We start from the raw sequence: 16,351 nt of genomic DNA on the forward strand, positions 1-16,351 counted from the left end.
TAAGCTCTATAAACATTATTACAGAAGTTATTAAGATTTTAATTCCAGTCACGTGATGTGGATTTTGGTGTGTTTTCTAAAATCGCCGCTTACACCATGTCGCCGCTTACACCATGACCTACGTTACCTCTTAGGTAAGATTAGGTTCTACAATTCATTTAAAGGCATCCTAACTTACGTGTTAAGTTAGGACGTAGAGTTAAGGCATAGAGGATAAATAGGGTAACAAAAGAGGTGTTAAAGAGGTAGTTTAACATGTATAAAAGCCTTATAACAGAGCTAAAAATCAAAAACTACAACACCTATAATATAGACAAGACTAGATTTTTAATTAGAACTATGTAATCTACACGAATTATAGTTGATTCTACACTCTATACACGATTCTAAGCTCATTCTAGCTAATAGGAATAGGTGTCTGCAGTTGAGTGCATCTTATAGACAGAACAGCTATTAACCCTCTTATTATCTTTAAAGGATAGAATTTTCTATAAAGCTAGATTCTAAAGGAAGTTATACAAAAATGGCACTTCTCTATAAACATAAAAGGGTAGATAAGCAATCTATATAGATTAGAGTAGTTAAGACGCGTTTTTAAGCTCTCTATAAGAGCAAAAGCAACACTTCTAAATAGAAAACTATAATAAAGGCTCTTTATTTATAAGAGCTATAATAGCTATATAAGTAGAAGCTTTATATTACACTGTATATAGAATTGAATATTGCTCCTTATAATACCTCCTTATACATCTTATATACTACAACCACTTAATATTTCAATTTTTAGGTCTTTAAAGCAACACCTTACAACTACTCTCTTATACCTAAATAAGGCACAACTACTACGTATATAGAAGTTAGAATAGAGGTTGTTATTGTAGGTGTTGTTGTATGTGTTGTTGTTGAGGCTGAAAAACGCAACACTTATTTAACCGGACTTCATCTGCAACCTCTCGTAGGATTCGATGGCTAGGTGCGTAGCCACTATTTATAAGCTCCTTTATCCATTTTAATAAGGTACGCTCTTGATTTTTAGATAATAGTTGCTGTTTTTGACGCGCTTCTTGCCTTAAAGGCCGTTGTTGGCTAACGCGCTTACTGACAGTATTGCGGCTTAACCCTAAGGCCTTAGCAGCCTCATATGACGACTTATACTTCTTATTTTGGATGCCTAGGATAGCTTCAGCTAATAAAGCTTCTAATTCCTTTGATTTTTGACTTTTTTGACGCACCATAATTGATTTTAGGTGGTTAATAGGGTGTAGTAAATAACTACACTTACTTTGGTGGGGTATAGCTCTAGGAAAGCGTCCCGTTACGCCATCCGTCCCGTTACGCCACGACTTACGTTACAGTAGAACGCTTACATACTCCTATAGAGCATGATATTTTTAAGAAGGTATTCTTAAACAGTAGTCCACCTGATTTTCAAACACTTTAAAAAGTGAATTCTGTGCTCTCTACAGCCTTAAATTAAGGTGTTTTGAATACTCCTACAAAGCGATATATTAATAAGTTAGCAGATGAGTTAGAACGCCTTAGTATACGTAATACCCTTTAAAAAAGAGAGTGTAATAACTTACACTCAATTATTTAGAAGCGTAGAGTATAGAATAAGGGCAAAAGAGCAGTTTTAAAGGGTTAATTCCACATTTCTATAGAAGAACTCTAGTTGCAAGTTATAGAAGCAGAAGCAGCAACAGCTATAGCTTTACAGAGGCCTAGAACAACACCACAACCTATAAACGAGGCTATAATTAAGGAAATAGATGAAGAGAGTGAAGAAGAGCTATATGATAGCAATTTAGATGAATTGGCTCTATAGTAATTGAATTATTTACGATTTTCTAAGTTAACGTAAGTCGTGGCCATACCGGCTACATGGCCATACTGGCTATTTTGCTGACCCCACTAAAAGTTGGTTAGATTTACATCACATGACCTACAATTGAATTCCTAATAACTTTTGTAATAAAAATATTAGGACTTAACCCTCTTATATAAAGTGTCTTTATATACCTATACCTTATAATTAAAAACACTAGCATATAAGCTAGCGTTATAAGGAAATTATTAACAGTTTTAGATTTGCTATACTAAATTTTTATATAACAAAAGTTAAAATCTTTAATAACTTATGTAAAACAAAGCTAGTGCTATTAGCGTCTTTATATATAGTAGACAATAGTTTAAAGTTTCTATATATAAGAGGGATATGCTCTAGCATTTTTATTAAAGGAGTTATAATGTTCTGTTTTTTTTAAAGTGTAAGTATCATTACATACAAACTTGTATGTAAAGGTACTAATAGCCGGTATGGCCATGTAGCCGGTATGGCCACGACTTACGTTAGTAGTTTGGTGGTTCTGTCCTGGATTTTAGTAGGGTTTTTAGAATCGCCGCTTACGCTATGTCGCCGCTTACGCCACGACTTACGTTAGTTTATAAACTCTAACACCTACTACTTACTACTTACATAAATCTATAAATAAGTATAGCTAGTTAGCCTACCTATATATTAATAATTATAAAGCTAAATAGGCTAAATCTATAGGTAGAAATTAGGTTTCTTTTAAGATAGTAGTCATTTAAACATTTACTAAGTATAGAATAGAGCTAAGAATAGAGCTATAGCTAATATTAGAACTACTAACGTAGGTCGTGGCCAGAGCGGCGCCATGGCCAGAGCGGCGACTGCATTAACCACACTAAAATCTAAGTCATGTGACCTAATTTAAAACCTTAATAACTTTTGTAATAGTGGCTATAAAGCTTAATCCTCCTAGCCTATTGCTCTTTATATGATAATACATTATAGTTAAATTTACTAGAGTGTAAGCTAGCCTTATTAAAGAGCTATTTATAGTTTAAGTTTTACTATACTAATATTTATATAGTAAAAGTTTAAACCTTAATATCTCTTGTAAAACGAAGCTAGCACTACTAGCGTTTATATACATATTAGATTATCATATAAAGAGTAATAGTCTAAGAGGATTAAGCTTTATAGCCACTATTACAAAAGTTATTAAGGTTTTAAATTAGGTCACGTAACTTAGATTTTGGTGTGGTTGATGCAGTCGCCGCTCTGGCCATGGCGCCGCTCTGGCCACGACCTACGTTACCTAAAATATTAAAAATATTACATCTACTACCTAACGTTAACTGTTAGAGTGGCAAAGCATGTAATAACAATGTCACGTGTAAACAAGTAAACAAACACTCACGTAATAACCTAGAACACGTATGTAAGATTAAATGGTAGGATATTATAAGTGGATGGTCTTAGTGTGTAGTATATAACAAAGATAATAGTAGTATGTTATTATATATGTATTATAATTGACTTATAGAACAGAAAGAACAGAGGATATCCTATAACGTAAGTCATGGTGTAAGCGGCGATATGGCGTAAGCGGCGATAAGTACCCTTACATATACATTTGTATGCAAAGGTACTTCTACATCCGAAACTAAAAACTTAAATAGCTCTATAGACAAAAATTATTAGGCTTAGCTGTTCGATATTTAGGTTCTATATATAGGCCTTTACTTAACATAAAAACACTAGTGTTACTAGTGTCTTTTTGCAACGCTAATTTAAGGGTTAAGTCTTACTTATACAAATATTTGTATAAGCAATCTTCTCCTATTAATAGAACTACAATAACGACACTAGCAATACTAGTCTTTTGATATATTATAGAAGTGTATATATAGAATCTAAGTACCAAACAGCTAAGCCTAGCGATTTTTATTAACAGAGTTGTTGAAGTTTTTATTTTTAGAAGGGTAAGTATCTTTGCATACAAATTTATATGTAAGGGTACTTATCGCCGCTTACGCCATATCGCCGCTTACACCATGACTTACGTTAGATTAAGCGTCCTTTATATAGACAATATTTATATCGGTTAATGACAGAATTGCCACCCAAAATATCAAAAAGGACAGAATTGCCACCCAACTGTTTTAAAATGACTAAATTGCCACCCTATAAACTTAACTTAACATATCTATAACGTAAGTCGTGGCCATACCGGCTACATGGCCAGACCGGCTATTTTGCTAACCCTACCAAAACCAAGGTTACTAAACCAAAATTAAAACCATAATAACTTTTATAATAGTGTATATAAAGCTTAATCCTCTTAAATTATGTTTTTTCATATAATAATCTAATATGTATATAAACACTAGTAGTACTAGCTTTGTTTTACAGGAGATATTAAGGCTTATATTTTTACTATACAAATATTTATATAGTAAAACTTAAAACTGTTATTAACTTATGTAAAAAGACACTAGTAATATTACCCTTTTTATATATAGTAGATACGTACTTAAAGTTTCTATATAGAAAAGGGATTTGCTCTAGCATTTTTATTAATAGAGTTATTATAGTTCTAATTTTTCGCAAGCATAAGTACTTCTGCATACAAATTTGTATGTGATGGTACTAATAGCCGGTCTGGCCATGTAGCCGGTCTGACCACGACTTACGTTACTCTACTTTGCTATATTTATATAGTAATTAAATTATCATAAGGGCTAATAGGGGCGTATTTCCTTAAGAGCTTATAGGTGTACTTATCTAGCTTAGTAGTAAATTAGAGAGGGAGGCTTTCTTAAGTCTCCTCTATACTGTACTAGCACTAGACCAGGGCTTAACACGTGACAGGGTGAGCCTTTCCAGCTTAGTCATCCTAGACACGATAAGATAAGCCAACGGGGGAGCTCTAAAGTGACATAGGACTGGGAAGGCGACAGGAATAAGAGTGACGAGTAAAGACCAAACAAACTCGTACTTGCTTATCCCTACCCCTTCGAATGATGAGACAACACATAAAGGTAGTACACAATGATGGACATAATGATAGACAGGGAGCAAAATGGTGGGCTATGGGCCCTAAGAAGCCCCCCAACATGACGTACACACCTTGGCTGCTGAGTGTGTATACTCTCCTGTGAGATGCAATTATACCCCCCAGGCGCTCTCCAACAACCCCTCTATTGTCCTCCACGCCTTGCGAAACAGGTTATCTTAGCTACTGGCCCTCAACGCCCCGGAAGTAACCGCAATCCATTTGGCTTTGGCTATCCATCACCGTTAACCCAAGTTATCTATACCCATATACCGTGGCCTTGCCTTGTTTCCACCTTCCTCTCACTACCTTCATTCATATAATTCACCAGATATCTTCCTCCGCAGGTGCTAAGTAGGATCCTCTATATCAGCTTGTGCGGGTACACAAACCACAAGTAGTGCCCTGTTCCTGATCATGGAGCCAGGAACGGAAGACTCGAAAGACGCGTTACCAGCTGCAATCATCGCCCAAGCAGAAGCGGCATGTGTTGGAAATGCAGACGAAATTCGTTCAACACAACAGCGGCAGTCGTCTATTGCATCTTGGCCTCACCAGGCGACGTTGGGGGGTGCTCACAGCTCACCCGAAGCTTCTAGGTAGGCACCGATATACATATCGAACCTCACAAGCGCTGACCATTGTCTCTAGCTCGGCCGATAGGACCTCACATCCTGGAAATTTCGATTTATTGGGAGTTGAAGGAACAGAAGATGCTCCACCAAAGTACAGCGAATTAGAGATCAGCCAAGATGGCCTTGACACGAAGGCGAGAGTCACTGGTAGTCTTCCTCAGCCCTGGCACTGAAGTGATGATTGGCCGCGATACATGTACTGACATGTCAATTCGCAGATGATGGCCGTGTCAATATCACCATAAACCAGAAGACACGGAGATTATCTGAGCTCCTTAGCCCTGCATTGAGGGGCCAGCTATCCCTGGTAGCACAGGAGGACGATCAACCATTACCTCCAGGGTATATCCCACCTTCCCTCGGTGGGCAGCCAGGACAGATTCCTCCGCCAAACCTTAACGTCGTAATTCTTGTTGTTGGTTCGCGTGGAGATGTGCAACCATTCGTCGCGTTAGGGAAGGTCCTGAAATCTGCCTATGGGCATCGTGTACGATTAGCAACTCACCCAGTTTTTCAATCGTTTGTGGAAGAAAATGGCCTAGAATTCTTCAGTATCGGTGGTGACCCGGCCGAGCTAATGGCTTTCATGGTTAAAAATCCCGGGTTAATGCCGGGGATGGATTCGCTCAAGAGCGGTGATGTTGGAAAACGGCGCAAGGGAATGGAAGAGATAGTTCTTGGTTGTTGGCGGGCCTGTATCGAAGCAGGGGATGGCCTCGGGCCTGCACCGCGATTGGAAGGGGGTATAAATATGGACACCAACCCTACTGAGAGGCCATTTATTGCGGACGCTATCATTGCCAACCCTCCAAGCTTTGCACATGTCCATGTTGCGGAGAAGCTGGGTGTGCCCCTCCATATGATGTTTACGTATGTACGAATTATCAAATCTAGTTGGCAAGTTGCTAACATAGCAATAGCATGCCATGGTCGCCTACTCAGTCCTTTCCCCACCCCCTTGCAAATATTCAGTCTTCCAACGCCGACGTGAACATGACGAATTTCATTTCATATGCTTTAGTGGAAATGATGACTTGGCAAGGTTTAGGGGACCTTATAAATCGTTTCCGCGAACGCGTTCTGGGCTTGGAACCAATAAGTGTCATATGGGGCCCAGGAGTGCTGAGTCGACTGAAAATACCTTGCACATACTGCTGGTGAGAACCCCGTTTAACTGTCATCGTTAACATTTGCTCACATTCCTTACAGGTCTCCAGCTCTTATTCCTAAGCCGAAGGACTGGGGCCGACATATCTCCGTGTCTGGATTTTTCTTTCTGAGTCTTGCCTCCAGTTACCAACCTGAGCCCGAGCTCGCCGAATTCTTAGCTGCTGGACCACCACCTGTATATATTGGGTTTGGCTCAATAGTTGTGGATGACCCAAACTCTATGACATCTATGATATTTGAAGCCGTACAGAAAGCCGGAGTCCGTGCTCTGGTATCGAAAGGCTGGGGAGGACTCGGCAACGACTCTCTTGACCTCCCGGAAGGGGTGTTTATGCTTGGAAACGTTCCTCATGACTGGCTGTTTAAACATGTGTCATGTGTGGTTCATCACGGTGGTGCTGGAACCTCAGCTGCTGGGATTGCTCTCGGAAAACCTACCGTGGTTGTTCCCTTTTTCGGCGACCAACCTTGGTGGGGAGCAATGATATATCGAGCTGGAGCTGGGCCAGAGCCAATACCATATAAGGATCTAACTGCAGATAGGCTTGCTGCTGCCATTGCTGAGGCGCATAAACCGTCGACTTTGGAGAAGGCAGAAGAACTCGGGGCCCGCATCAGCAAAGAAAAGGGATCCGAAGAGGGTGGGAAAAGCTTTCACGATCACCTCGATTGGAATTCGCTTCGCTGCTCACTTGCACCGAATAGGGTCGCTGTGTGGCAAGTGAAGAAGACACAGGTTCGACTGAGTGCACTGGCAGCTACAGTCCTCGCCAATGAAGGCCTCCTGAATTTTTCGGATCTTAAACTGTAGGTGCTTCCAAACAAATAAAGGGTGCCTGGCTAACTGCGCAGATATCGGCCTCGTGAATATGACACGGATAATGGACCCTGGGATCCTATCTCCGGTGGCGCTTCCGCACTTTTCGGCACAATCGCAAGCCTGTCAATGGGTGTAGCTGATTTTCCAGTTGAGTTAATTAAAGCCTTTAAACCCAAGCCAGCATCAACTACCACGGATAAAACAGCAGCTCTTGACGAGGACGATGTACCTTCCCCGGCAGGCGGGAGTCCCTCGCCGCCGAAATATTTAGCCTCAAACTCACAATCGCAGTTGAGTTCGTCATCAGGAAGCCACAGTGGGCCAGTAGAGCGTTCAGCGTCAACAGATCAAAAATCGGAACAAAGTTCTTCTTCTCCCGCTCCAAAAGAAACCAAGAAGCAATTTGACCCCTCTGCTATTACATTAGAATCTGCTATTGGAGCTTCTAAAGGGATATCCCGAGTAGTTGGTGCAGGTATGAAGTCACCAATGGACTTCACGTTGGGTTTGGCTCGGGGATTTCACAATGCTCCTAAGCTATACGGCGACGATACTGTGCGTCCCCAAGAAAGAGTTACTGGCTTCCAGAGCGGATTGAGAGCTGCAGGAAAGGTTTGTTTACTCCTATTATATTCCCTTCCGTACGCGTTGCACTCCACCGCTCCAATTTGGAATAGTCGAGATCCATATTTCCACCATGACCACTGTTATATTCTGGGGAGACATCAAGACAAATATTGGCCAATAGGCTCTGTTATATCTGTCCCGTTGTATTTGCCGGTTTCAATGATAGGATAGCTGACTGTTCCCAGGGGTTTGGATATGGATTTTATGATGGTATATCCGGGCTTGTTACCCAACCCATGAAGGGGGCCGAAAAGGAAGGGGCGGCTGGCTTCATTAAAGGCATAGGGAGAGGTATTGGTGGACTTGTATTGAAGCCCGGTGCTGGTAAGTGATTTTCATTTGCATCCCCTAGTATATCTGCTAACAGTGGCCTAACCAGCAATATGGGGCCTCCCTGGTTACACGATGATGGGATTGCACAAGGAAGTCCGGAAAATGTTCGGAGCAAGTGTTCAGGCCTACATCATATCAGCCAGAACTGCCCAGGGGTACGAGCAGTGGAGGATCTCGTCCAAAGAGGAACAGCAGTATATTATAAGCCGTTGGCAGGGACTTAAATCCAAACCTGCAGAGTCATCGCGCCATGATAGTGGGAAAGGGAAACAAGATCCAAAAGTGCGATCTAGTGGCGATGGGTCGCAGGCTCATAGTGCGAACCTGGATGATGATGAAGAAGCTCTGCGCCGTGCTATCGAAGAAAGTATTGCACATGCTGCCGGACCTAAAACAGATGGCGTCTCCGAAGCCGATCAAAAGGCCGCTCTTGAAGCAGCAATCCAGAGAAGTCTCTCCGATTCCAAAGGACCTTCTGCTTCTACACACGCAAACGAAGATACAGAGGAAGAAGAACAACTAAAGCGTGCCATCGAAGAGTCCATGCGCTATCACGATCGGGATGTATCGGCAACAAAGACAGATGAAGATATTGTTATGGAGTACATCAAGAAACAGAGCCTCGCTGAGGAGGAACACAGGCAGGCAATGCACAAACCCGCGCCATCTGGAGACAAAGAATGATCATAGTAGCTTCTGATTAAGAGCAGACTATGATAATAGCTAGGACACTGAAATTAATGCTTCATTTCGTCAAATCCACTGTTTTGTGGGAACTAGTAGACTGCTGGATATTTCTCAGCTGCCTTTGTATCAAGACTTAAGTAAGACTACCGAAAATGAATCGAAATCTCCACTGTGACTTGAGAGGTATTCAAGTCGTATTGCCCCTATCCTGGTGGCATTTTATATGCTTTCTGCCACACGCTCGCATCGTAAATCATCCACAACGCCCTGAAGTAGGGGAGGAAGGAAGGAGGAAAGCGTATTCCACGAAAGATTGAGTGTCCAACGAGCGAAATCAACCTCTCCATATCCACATATCTGCAAATATAGCTCCGTCTATGTACTGCAGCCCATATAGAGATATCTCAAATACGAAGCTTTTTAGCGACGTGGTTGATTTCGGCATCGTTCGCAAATGAACCCTCAAGAGCTTCACGGATAAACGCGTCTGCTTCATCCTCCTTGTCATCCTGTATTACGCTGGCGCTAATAGTTGACATCTTCTCTAGCGCCCCAGATCCGCCTTCACTGCCAAAGCTGTCATAGCCACGAGAGTTCTTGAAACCTGAACGATCGAGACTATCGAGAGGGTTGGTACCAAGTGAACGATTGTTTTCAGCCGCTCGGTGTTTACCTACCCTCAGTTCATTAAGCTTAACATGACTTTCCGTCCCAGGGTAATCTTCAGGCCATACCCAGCCGAGACTGTTGTTGTTTTGCTTCGACATTGCCCATCGCCGAAGCTCCCGAACCCCCTGTAGGCCAATGTTGAGATCAGATGCGTAAATCATTAGCTCCATGGCTTCTCGCTCGTAGCAACGACCGAGAATGCTATCAGGAGGAAATGTGGCATTCGTTTCCGGGCTTTCTTTGTCATACCATGTGTAACCCCGCATGCATGGTGGGAGGCCTTGCGACACGAGGTCTTCGTACGTAGAACTTGAACGAACCACAGCCTTTGATTTCGGAGATGGTTGAGTCAATGTGAGACACCTGCCCTCGAAGAAGAGGTTTCCGGCCGGCGATTCTGCCTCGAGGTGTTCTAACACGTAAGATATTTCCTTGACGACCAAGACAGAATCAATGACTTCCTGGTCATCAATAGGCATGAGACGCACAGCATCCCCTTCAATGATTTTTTCCGCACCCAACCAGATCCCTCGGCACTTGAATTTGGCGTGGAGGGATTCTGATTCCGCCTCCGGAGAATCCGAACTAGTAAATATCCTCGTGAATGCGCAAGGATCGAACGGAAATAGTTTGGACATCGTATGAGCGGTTGGCATGATATTACTCTCCCATAGAGTTTGATCCTGGCCGTGTTGTAACTCTCGTAACATCGAAAATGGTCTAATGTGGCTGAGTTCCACATTTAACTTTGCTGGCATCGATTGGGAAAGCGAGTCTGATGGGAGGACCTCAACGCAAATCATTGGGGCCGATCTTTTCTTTCCTTTCAAGGCTGAAAATGCGAGATCTTCAACATGCGCTTCGCCTGGCTCTGGAGCGGACATAACCCGACCTGCTTCCCATTTTGGCCATCCACCAAACTGCCCTGTCTTTTCGTCAAAGAGCTTCAGGTACTGCGTGCTCTCATCCATACAAACTGCGGGCTCGTCGTTGTAAAAAAGCACAATTTCATTCTCTCTCGGCTGGAAGGAATGACATTCGTGGAGAATCGAATCGTATTCCACGTGGGGGTTAAAGAGACGATAGCTCCAGCCCATTGGTTCATTGTAGTTGAAATCCAACGCCAAGGTCAAGTCCCGGGCCTTCGTATTATGGCTTCGATATAAGAGATCGATATACTTTTGGGCAGGGTTGATATCAAAGACATCTCCTGGCAGCGCCTGGGGCTTGCGCCCAGACAGTCTCTGCCCATCTGGCTTCTGATAGGACTTGTTGGATTTGCAATTGACACACTCACATTCGGTCTGCCCTCCACTCATCAAGTGTTTAAAGTGGACAAAGAACTTAATTGGAGAGTCAAACTTTCCCTTTGGGTGTCCAAATAGATACCTGTCAACCTGAAGCTACGTTAGCCCCATTATGAACTTGATAATTGAGGTATTAACACACATGTGTGCCATTTTTCCGCGTCTTTGTGTAGATGCGATAATCTTTGGGCAAGGCCGATAATATGTACGTTGTATCTGTCATTCATGTTATTTATGCAACAAAAAAGAGGTGCCATTCTTATTTGCTCTCTGAATAGCGGAGTTGACATAGAACAGAATGGATATGCTGGAAGAAGAAGTGTGCGGGGGATTGCCCAAGGTTTGTGTTCACCAGGAGGTGGAAGTGAGATTGAGCGAGATTGAACAATAGATCGGACGGTATATAAAACGCGTGTGGACTCTGTGAGAAGAAAAAAAGTAATAGACTCGTTGAGACATATCTTACTGCACCTTTTGATGGTAATGTGTGCTTGCAGAATACAAAACTAAAGACGTACCTTTTCGAGACTGCCCAATACTATCCATCCACTGGGATCCCAACGACCTATGATAGTAATCATCATTTGGTTTAAAAATATAGCTTGATTCCGCGGGCCAGTATTCACTGCCACCATCTGAAAAGTCCCTCTCGAGATCAATGATAGAGGTCTGGCGCGGCGCTTGAGGCGCCATTTCTAAAGTCTTCTGGAGTTTGTTTTGCAAAATTGAAGAGAGAATCACGTCGGGGTCAAACTTCCCATCAACAGACGCTCCCGTGTTGAGATCCAATCATCAAGGATCATTGGAGATGTAATCATGTGAACTTGTGTTACAACATAAGGGTAATAAGGTTATAAGGTCAGTAAACATTGTCGATATCCACCATCTCGCTTCGCCAATGCGCTTAATTGCCGCCACCGACTGCTGCTGCTACTTTCGACGATCAACAAGCATTTGAGCCTCCCAGGGTGATAGCTTCCAGGAACCCTGATAACAAATAGCAATTTACTCATGTCTTAGAATAGCTTCAAATGGATATGTGGCGGCCTCATACACTACATCTCGTACAAGAAGTCGAAGCTTCTTGAAGCCATTATAATGAACCACGTAGATATGAACCAGACTGCCTTTAATGATACTTGACAAGAAGCAAGTCAATTAACTTCTATTTTACAGATTGCACCGTGGACCTAGTGTGCGGCACAAGTTACAATGTCTCTTGTAAGAACGTCCCTTGCCCTTGTAAAACAGCTTTTCTCGAACTTCCGTATCAATTATATCTAGAAATCCAGTACAGTCCGCGCCGCCAAAGCCGAAAATGCCGCATGTCTTAGAACCCCAGGTACAAAAGCGAATAACAGTGGAAACTCCCCAAAGTGGGCGCGTCGAATCAGCTGGAGAATCGGCGGGTGATTTTGGCGATGACTACGGGTCTGTTAGCGAATGGTTTTTTGTGTCATTGGGGAATGTATCATACCGTGTAAAGCAACAACGCTGAAGATAAATACAATAGACAGAACGAGAACAACGACGGGGTCGACCTTGAGTCCTGGAGACTCATCGGTGTACAGCTCTGCCCAAATTGTCAGCAAGAATCCACGCGCTACCAAAGCAATAAAACCTACTCAGCATTGTGCTGCTGCTTCCACCGGCGCCAGCCGCCCTGGTGCTGCTTGGTCGTACATTCGCAACCTTGTCCTTCTGGTCCGCAGCAGCTCTCCTGCGAATAGCAGTCTTTGGTCCACCGGGTGGCGTAGGGGATGATGGACGTCCGGAGTTCTGCACGCCCGAGGAAACGGGGGATGATGCACGTGGAGAAGACTGTGATGATATAATTGTCAGTCATAAGCAACATAGTAGATGTGGGTTCAGGAGCGCGTGTCTGCATTGCGCATTGAAACTGAATGAACCAAGAAAGTGAAGCAATTCCGCTTACCATTATTCGTGGGTGATGGTTTGTGTAGATGGGAGCGACCTGTAACTCGAGAACGAAAGTGGTTTGGGTATGGCGTTCTGAGTTTGAATCTCGAGGTTGATTGACAGGATTGATGTTCGTTATAATTGAGGCCACGATTACGGACATAGTGCCCACTTAAAACGCACTACTGTGCGGCGCGGCGCTTCGATTATCCGACCAAGTCCACTTTTGCTGTAGCTCCCCACAATCTAATCTAATCTGAATAAATGGAGAAAGGGGCTGATCTTCTGGCCCGCCAAGTATAAAACAAGCTGGGCACATGGCCGGCTGGTCACAGTTACTATGGTCACGACGAGACGGTTTATGCAATGACAGTGAGCCCAGCTGTTGGTTGAAACGGATAACTAGATTTCACTAAAAGGTGAATGTAGTCTTACACGGGTATATCATATGTGTACGCGTCCCTATGTTTTCGAAAGAGAGCTGTGAAATAACAAAGGGAAATCGCTTGATGCGTCGCAAAAATGAAAGTACAGAAACGAGTCTCAATGCCTCTGGTTATTGAATGGAGATATAATCCTCATCCTTCTTCATAGCCAGTCTGAAATTTGGCCAGCTTGGAACTTGGTGAAATTGGCCTCTCCTCCGTCAACCGACGTCCATCCACAGACGTCCCATCTGCTCCTCCTCGGAATTGATGCGTTTAATTTCCTGACGTTCGCCTATTCAGCGAGTAATGTCCCATGCTGATTATAAGTATTAAACAGTACATTCTATAATAGAATTGAAGATGTCAACCGAACTCCATCCGCTATGAGGCCAAGTTGCAAGAATGCATACTTTAAGAAAGTTAAAGAGCTACGTCCAGTACCAGACTGACATCGCGTACTTGGGACCCCGCAAGATCTTCGAGAACAGGTATCAAATCCAGTAGCTCATTGTCATGGGCATCCGAAAACCAGCTGCTTATAGGTACAGCATGCTGAGGGTGGAATATGTACGATGTTGGCGAATTGTCAATGATGATGGTCTCTCGTAGATCGCGGCCAACCTGGGACAGGTCTTTAACGTAATTGCCTTGATGGTTGTAACAGCTCTCTCGGAAAAGGCGATGGTGGACAACGTTGTGTATATCGAGCTGGTCCAATAGGGGATCGCCATACTATATTATATCAGATTTCATTTCAGGACAACTGGAAGCGGATATACTAACCTTGGAAACGGATGCTGTGAATACCACTACCTCATATAGCTCGCCAACACGCTTCATGAACTGGTCTACTCCAGGGCGCTTAATGACATAGACGTTGTGATACTGCCCCTCAATTTCTACCGGAATTGTAAAATCTGCCTGGTGCAAAATCTGGGATTTTGTCAGTATTATGATGCGTGAAGCCTTGTGATGGATGCAAATACCTTGAAGCTGCTGTGCACCAACGTTTCGTCGAGATCAAGGACCAAACATTTTTTCCCATTAAACCTTGGTTCAATTGGAGGTAGCAACCACTGCTGCTTTTCCTCAACGGTATCAGCAACAGATGGTCCCTGGGTCTGACTTAGCGCAGTGCCGTTGGTGCCTGCTCCAGCTATCGGGGGAGGTGGGGGTAATGTCGTATTGGCTGTATTCGTCTGTTGATCTCCCTCCACGTCTTTGGTGGTGTTGCCCTCTCCAGAGTCGCTCGTGTTAACTGTCGTATCAACCTCATTGTTTGTGTCATTCTGAGACGAGATGGGAACGCTGCTGTCTTGTTGGGGAATAATCGGAGTTGGCGCCTGGACAAATACCACAGGGTTTGATGCACCGGGGGCGTTTGTGTTTGCGACCGATTCCTCGGCATCTCGTGGTAAAGCAGGTAGCGGCTGGTTACGAGAATCCTTTGAGTTGGCATGCTGCTCGGCGACAGCTTGTTGTTGTTTGAGACCAGTTCCTTCAACAGATGGTCGGCCATCGTTATCGGTGGTATTATTTGGGACCATGGCTGCCTTTTCCGGTTGCGCAGATTTATGGCTTGTGATTACGTCGGGGACGGTTGACACTGGTTTGCTTGGTGTCGTCGCCCTAGCTTGAGAAGTGGTTGAGGTAGTCGGCTTTACAGGAAGAGCTGTTTCTTCCGGGTCGATCCCATTCGCACTGTCGGGAACGCCGCAGCAGTTCAGAAAAGACAAGAAACCTCGAGACTTCTTTGGCTTTTGCATTTGTGCTGATTGAGAAGATGTAGCATTAACTGTCGCCGGTGTGCTTTCAGCAGCTGCAGGAGATGTTGCCGATCTCTTACTGCTCGTTAAACTGCCGTTGCGCTTTTCGCCGATGATGCTGGAGTTGGACTTCCTTGAACCTCCCCCTATGCTGCCAGTTGGATCGCTGGCTGTGGCTCCACTGAGGGCTGTCGCGGTCGGCGAAGACTGTATCTTGTGCGACGATGATCGCGAAGGCACATGCAGGAGGGTATGATTCTTCTTTAGTGTGTCGTTTGTTGTGACTGACGATTCGTCGCCAACTGGTACAGAGGTCAGGTCGGGCTCGTTCGAAGTCTGGTCTCGTTGGCTGTCGGCGACTGAAGTGGAGATGATGTTAGCCTGGTGAACACAGTTCATCAACCATCGATGGATCCCAATAAATTGGATTGCCAACATGAATTTATGCTGGTAAGCATGAAGGAAGAGTGCGATGCTTACAATGGTTCGATGTGGTGGAAGCTTTCGATGTGTAACCGTTCTTCTGCTCTACTGTAGATGAGCGAACGGATTCATGCTCAACCGGCTGAGCGACCTCATTACTCATCGAGGGCGACTCGAGGCCTCGATAGACCTACCGTGATGCGCCGTGATTGCTGTTGATGCCTCGTCTTGATCCAGGCTCACCGCCGCACTCGTCGCTCGGTTGACCCGAGGCGGGTGTGGCTGGGCGCGTAATAAGGAGAGGGTGGAGATCTCGGCAGATTAGCTCGCGGGTTTGGGTTGAGTCGCGACAATTGGCGAAGTCAAGGGACGGTGGATAAATGGGCGACGCAGATGATGATATTTGTCCTCAAAAACTCCCAGTTGCGCGTAGTTGAGGTTACTGGGGGGTTGAGGTTTGATAGGATTTTGGTGGTGGTGGAGATGGGAAGGAAGGGAAGGCACGGGGGTTGGCAGAGGAGCAGGTTGGCGACTTTGGGGTTTGATTATTGACAAGAGGCTGAAGGCGATTGAGGCGGACGCTAGTAAGATGCAACCGAGATGATCGATTGGACGGTGGAACTGACATGAATGGTCAGTGCAGCAGTCACATCACACATAATTTGTCTTTGAAGGCATCCTATTAGGCCTATTAGACCTAT

General features: G+C 44.1%; 3 protein-coding genes across 3 annotated transcripts; 1 reads left to right on the top strand and 2 right to left on the bottom strand.

Annotated features, from left to right (window-relative positions):
• Window positions 1-4,764: 4,764 nt before the first annotated feature.
• Window positions 4,765-9,279, top strand: VE01_09858 (uncharacterized protein). The gene is made up of 8 exons (XM_018279265.2): window positions 4,765-5,464; window positions 5,517-5,647; window positions 5,719-6,370; window positions 6,421-6,657; window positions 6,710-7,477; window positions 7,523-8,102; window positions 8,303-8,441; window positions 8,497-9,279. Exons 1-8 carry the CDS (start codon window positions 5,283-5,285, stop codon window positions 9,132-9,134), a joined length of 3,327 nt encoding a protein of 1,108 aa, XP_018125679.1. The 5' UTR covers window positions 4,765-5,282; the 3' UTR covers window positions 9,135-9,279.
• Window positions 9,108-12,037, bottom strand: VE01_09859 (uncharacterized protein). The gene is made up of 3 exons (XM_018279266.2): window positions 11,632-12,037; window positions 11,256-11,329; window positions 9,108-11,203 (listed from the first exon to the last, which is right to left on the bottom strand). Exons 1-3 carry the CDS (start codon window positions 11,804-11,806, stop codon window positions 9,542-9,544), a joined length of 1,911 nt encoding a protein of 636 aa, XP_018125678.1. The 5' UTR covers window positions 11,807-12,037; the 3' UTR covers window positions 9,108-9,541.
• A 91-nt stretch (window positions 12,038-12,128) lies between these two features.
• VE01_09860 (uncharacterized protein) lies at window positions 12,129-16,176 on the bottom strand. Its single transcript, XM_059464104.1, has 7 exons — window positions 15,708-16,176; window positions 14,448-15,586; window positions 14,245-14,394; window positions 13,050-14,193; window positions 12,739-12,934; window positions 12,591-12,686; window positions 12,129-12,538 (listed from the first exon to the last, which is right to left on the bottom strand). The coding sequence occupies exons 1-4, from the start codon at window positions 15,811-15,813 to the stop codon at window positions 13,882-13,884; spliced, it is 1,707 nt and encodes a 568-aa protein (XP_059319266.1). The 5' UTR covers window positions 15,814-16,176; the 3' UTR covers window positions 12,129-12,538; window positions 12,591-12,686; window positions 12,739-12,934; window positions 13,050-13,881.
• Between the last annotated feature and the right edge of the window lie 175 nt (window positions 16,177-16,351).

The sequence above is a fragment of the Pseudogymnoascus verrucosus genome, assembly GCF_001662655.1.
Source record: "Pseudogymnoascus verrucosus strain UAMH 10579 unplaced genomic scaffold scaffold_72, whole genome shotgun sequence".
Classification (NCBI taxonomy): Eukaryota; Fungi; Ascomycota; class Leotiomycetes; order Thelebolales; family Thelebolaceae; genus Pseudogymnoascus; species Pseudogymnoascus verrucosus.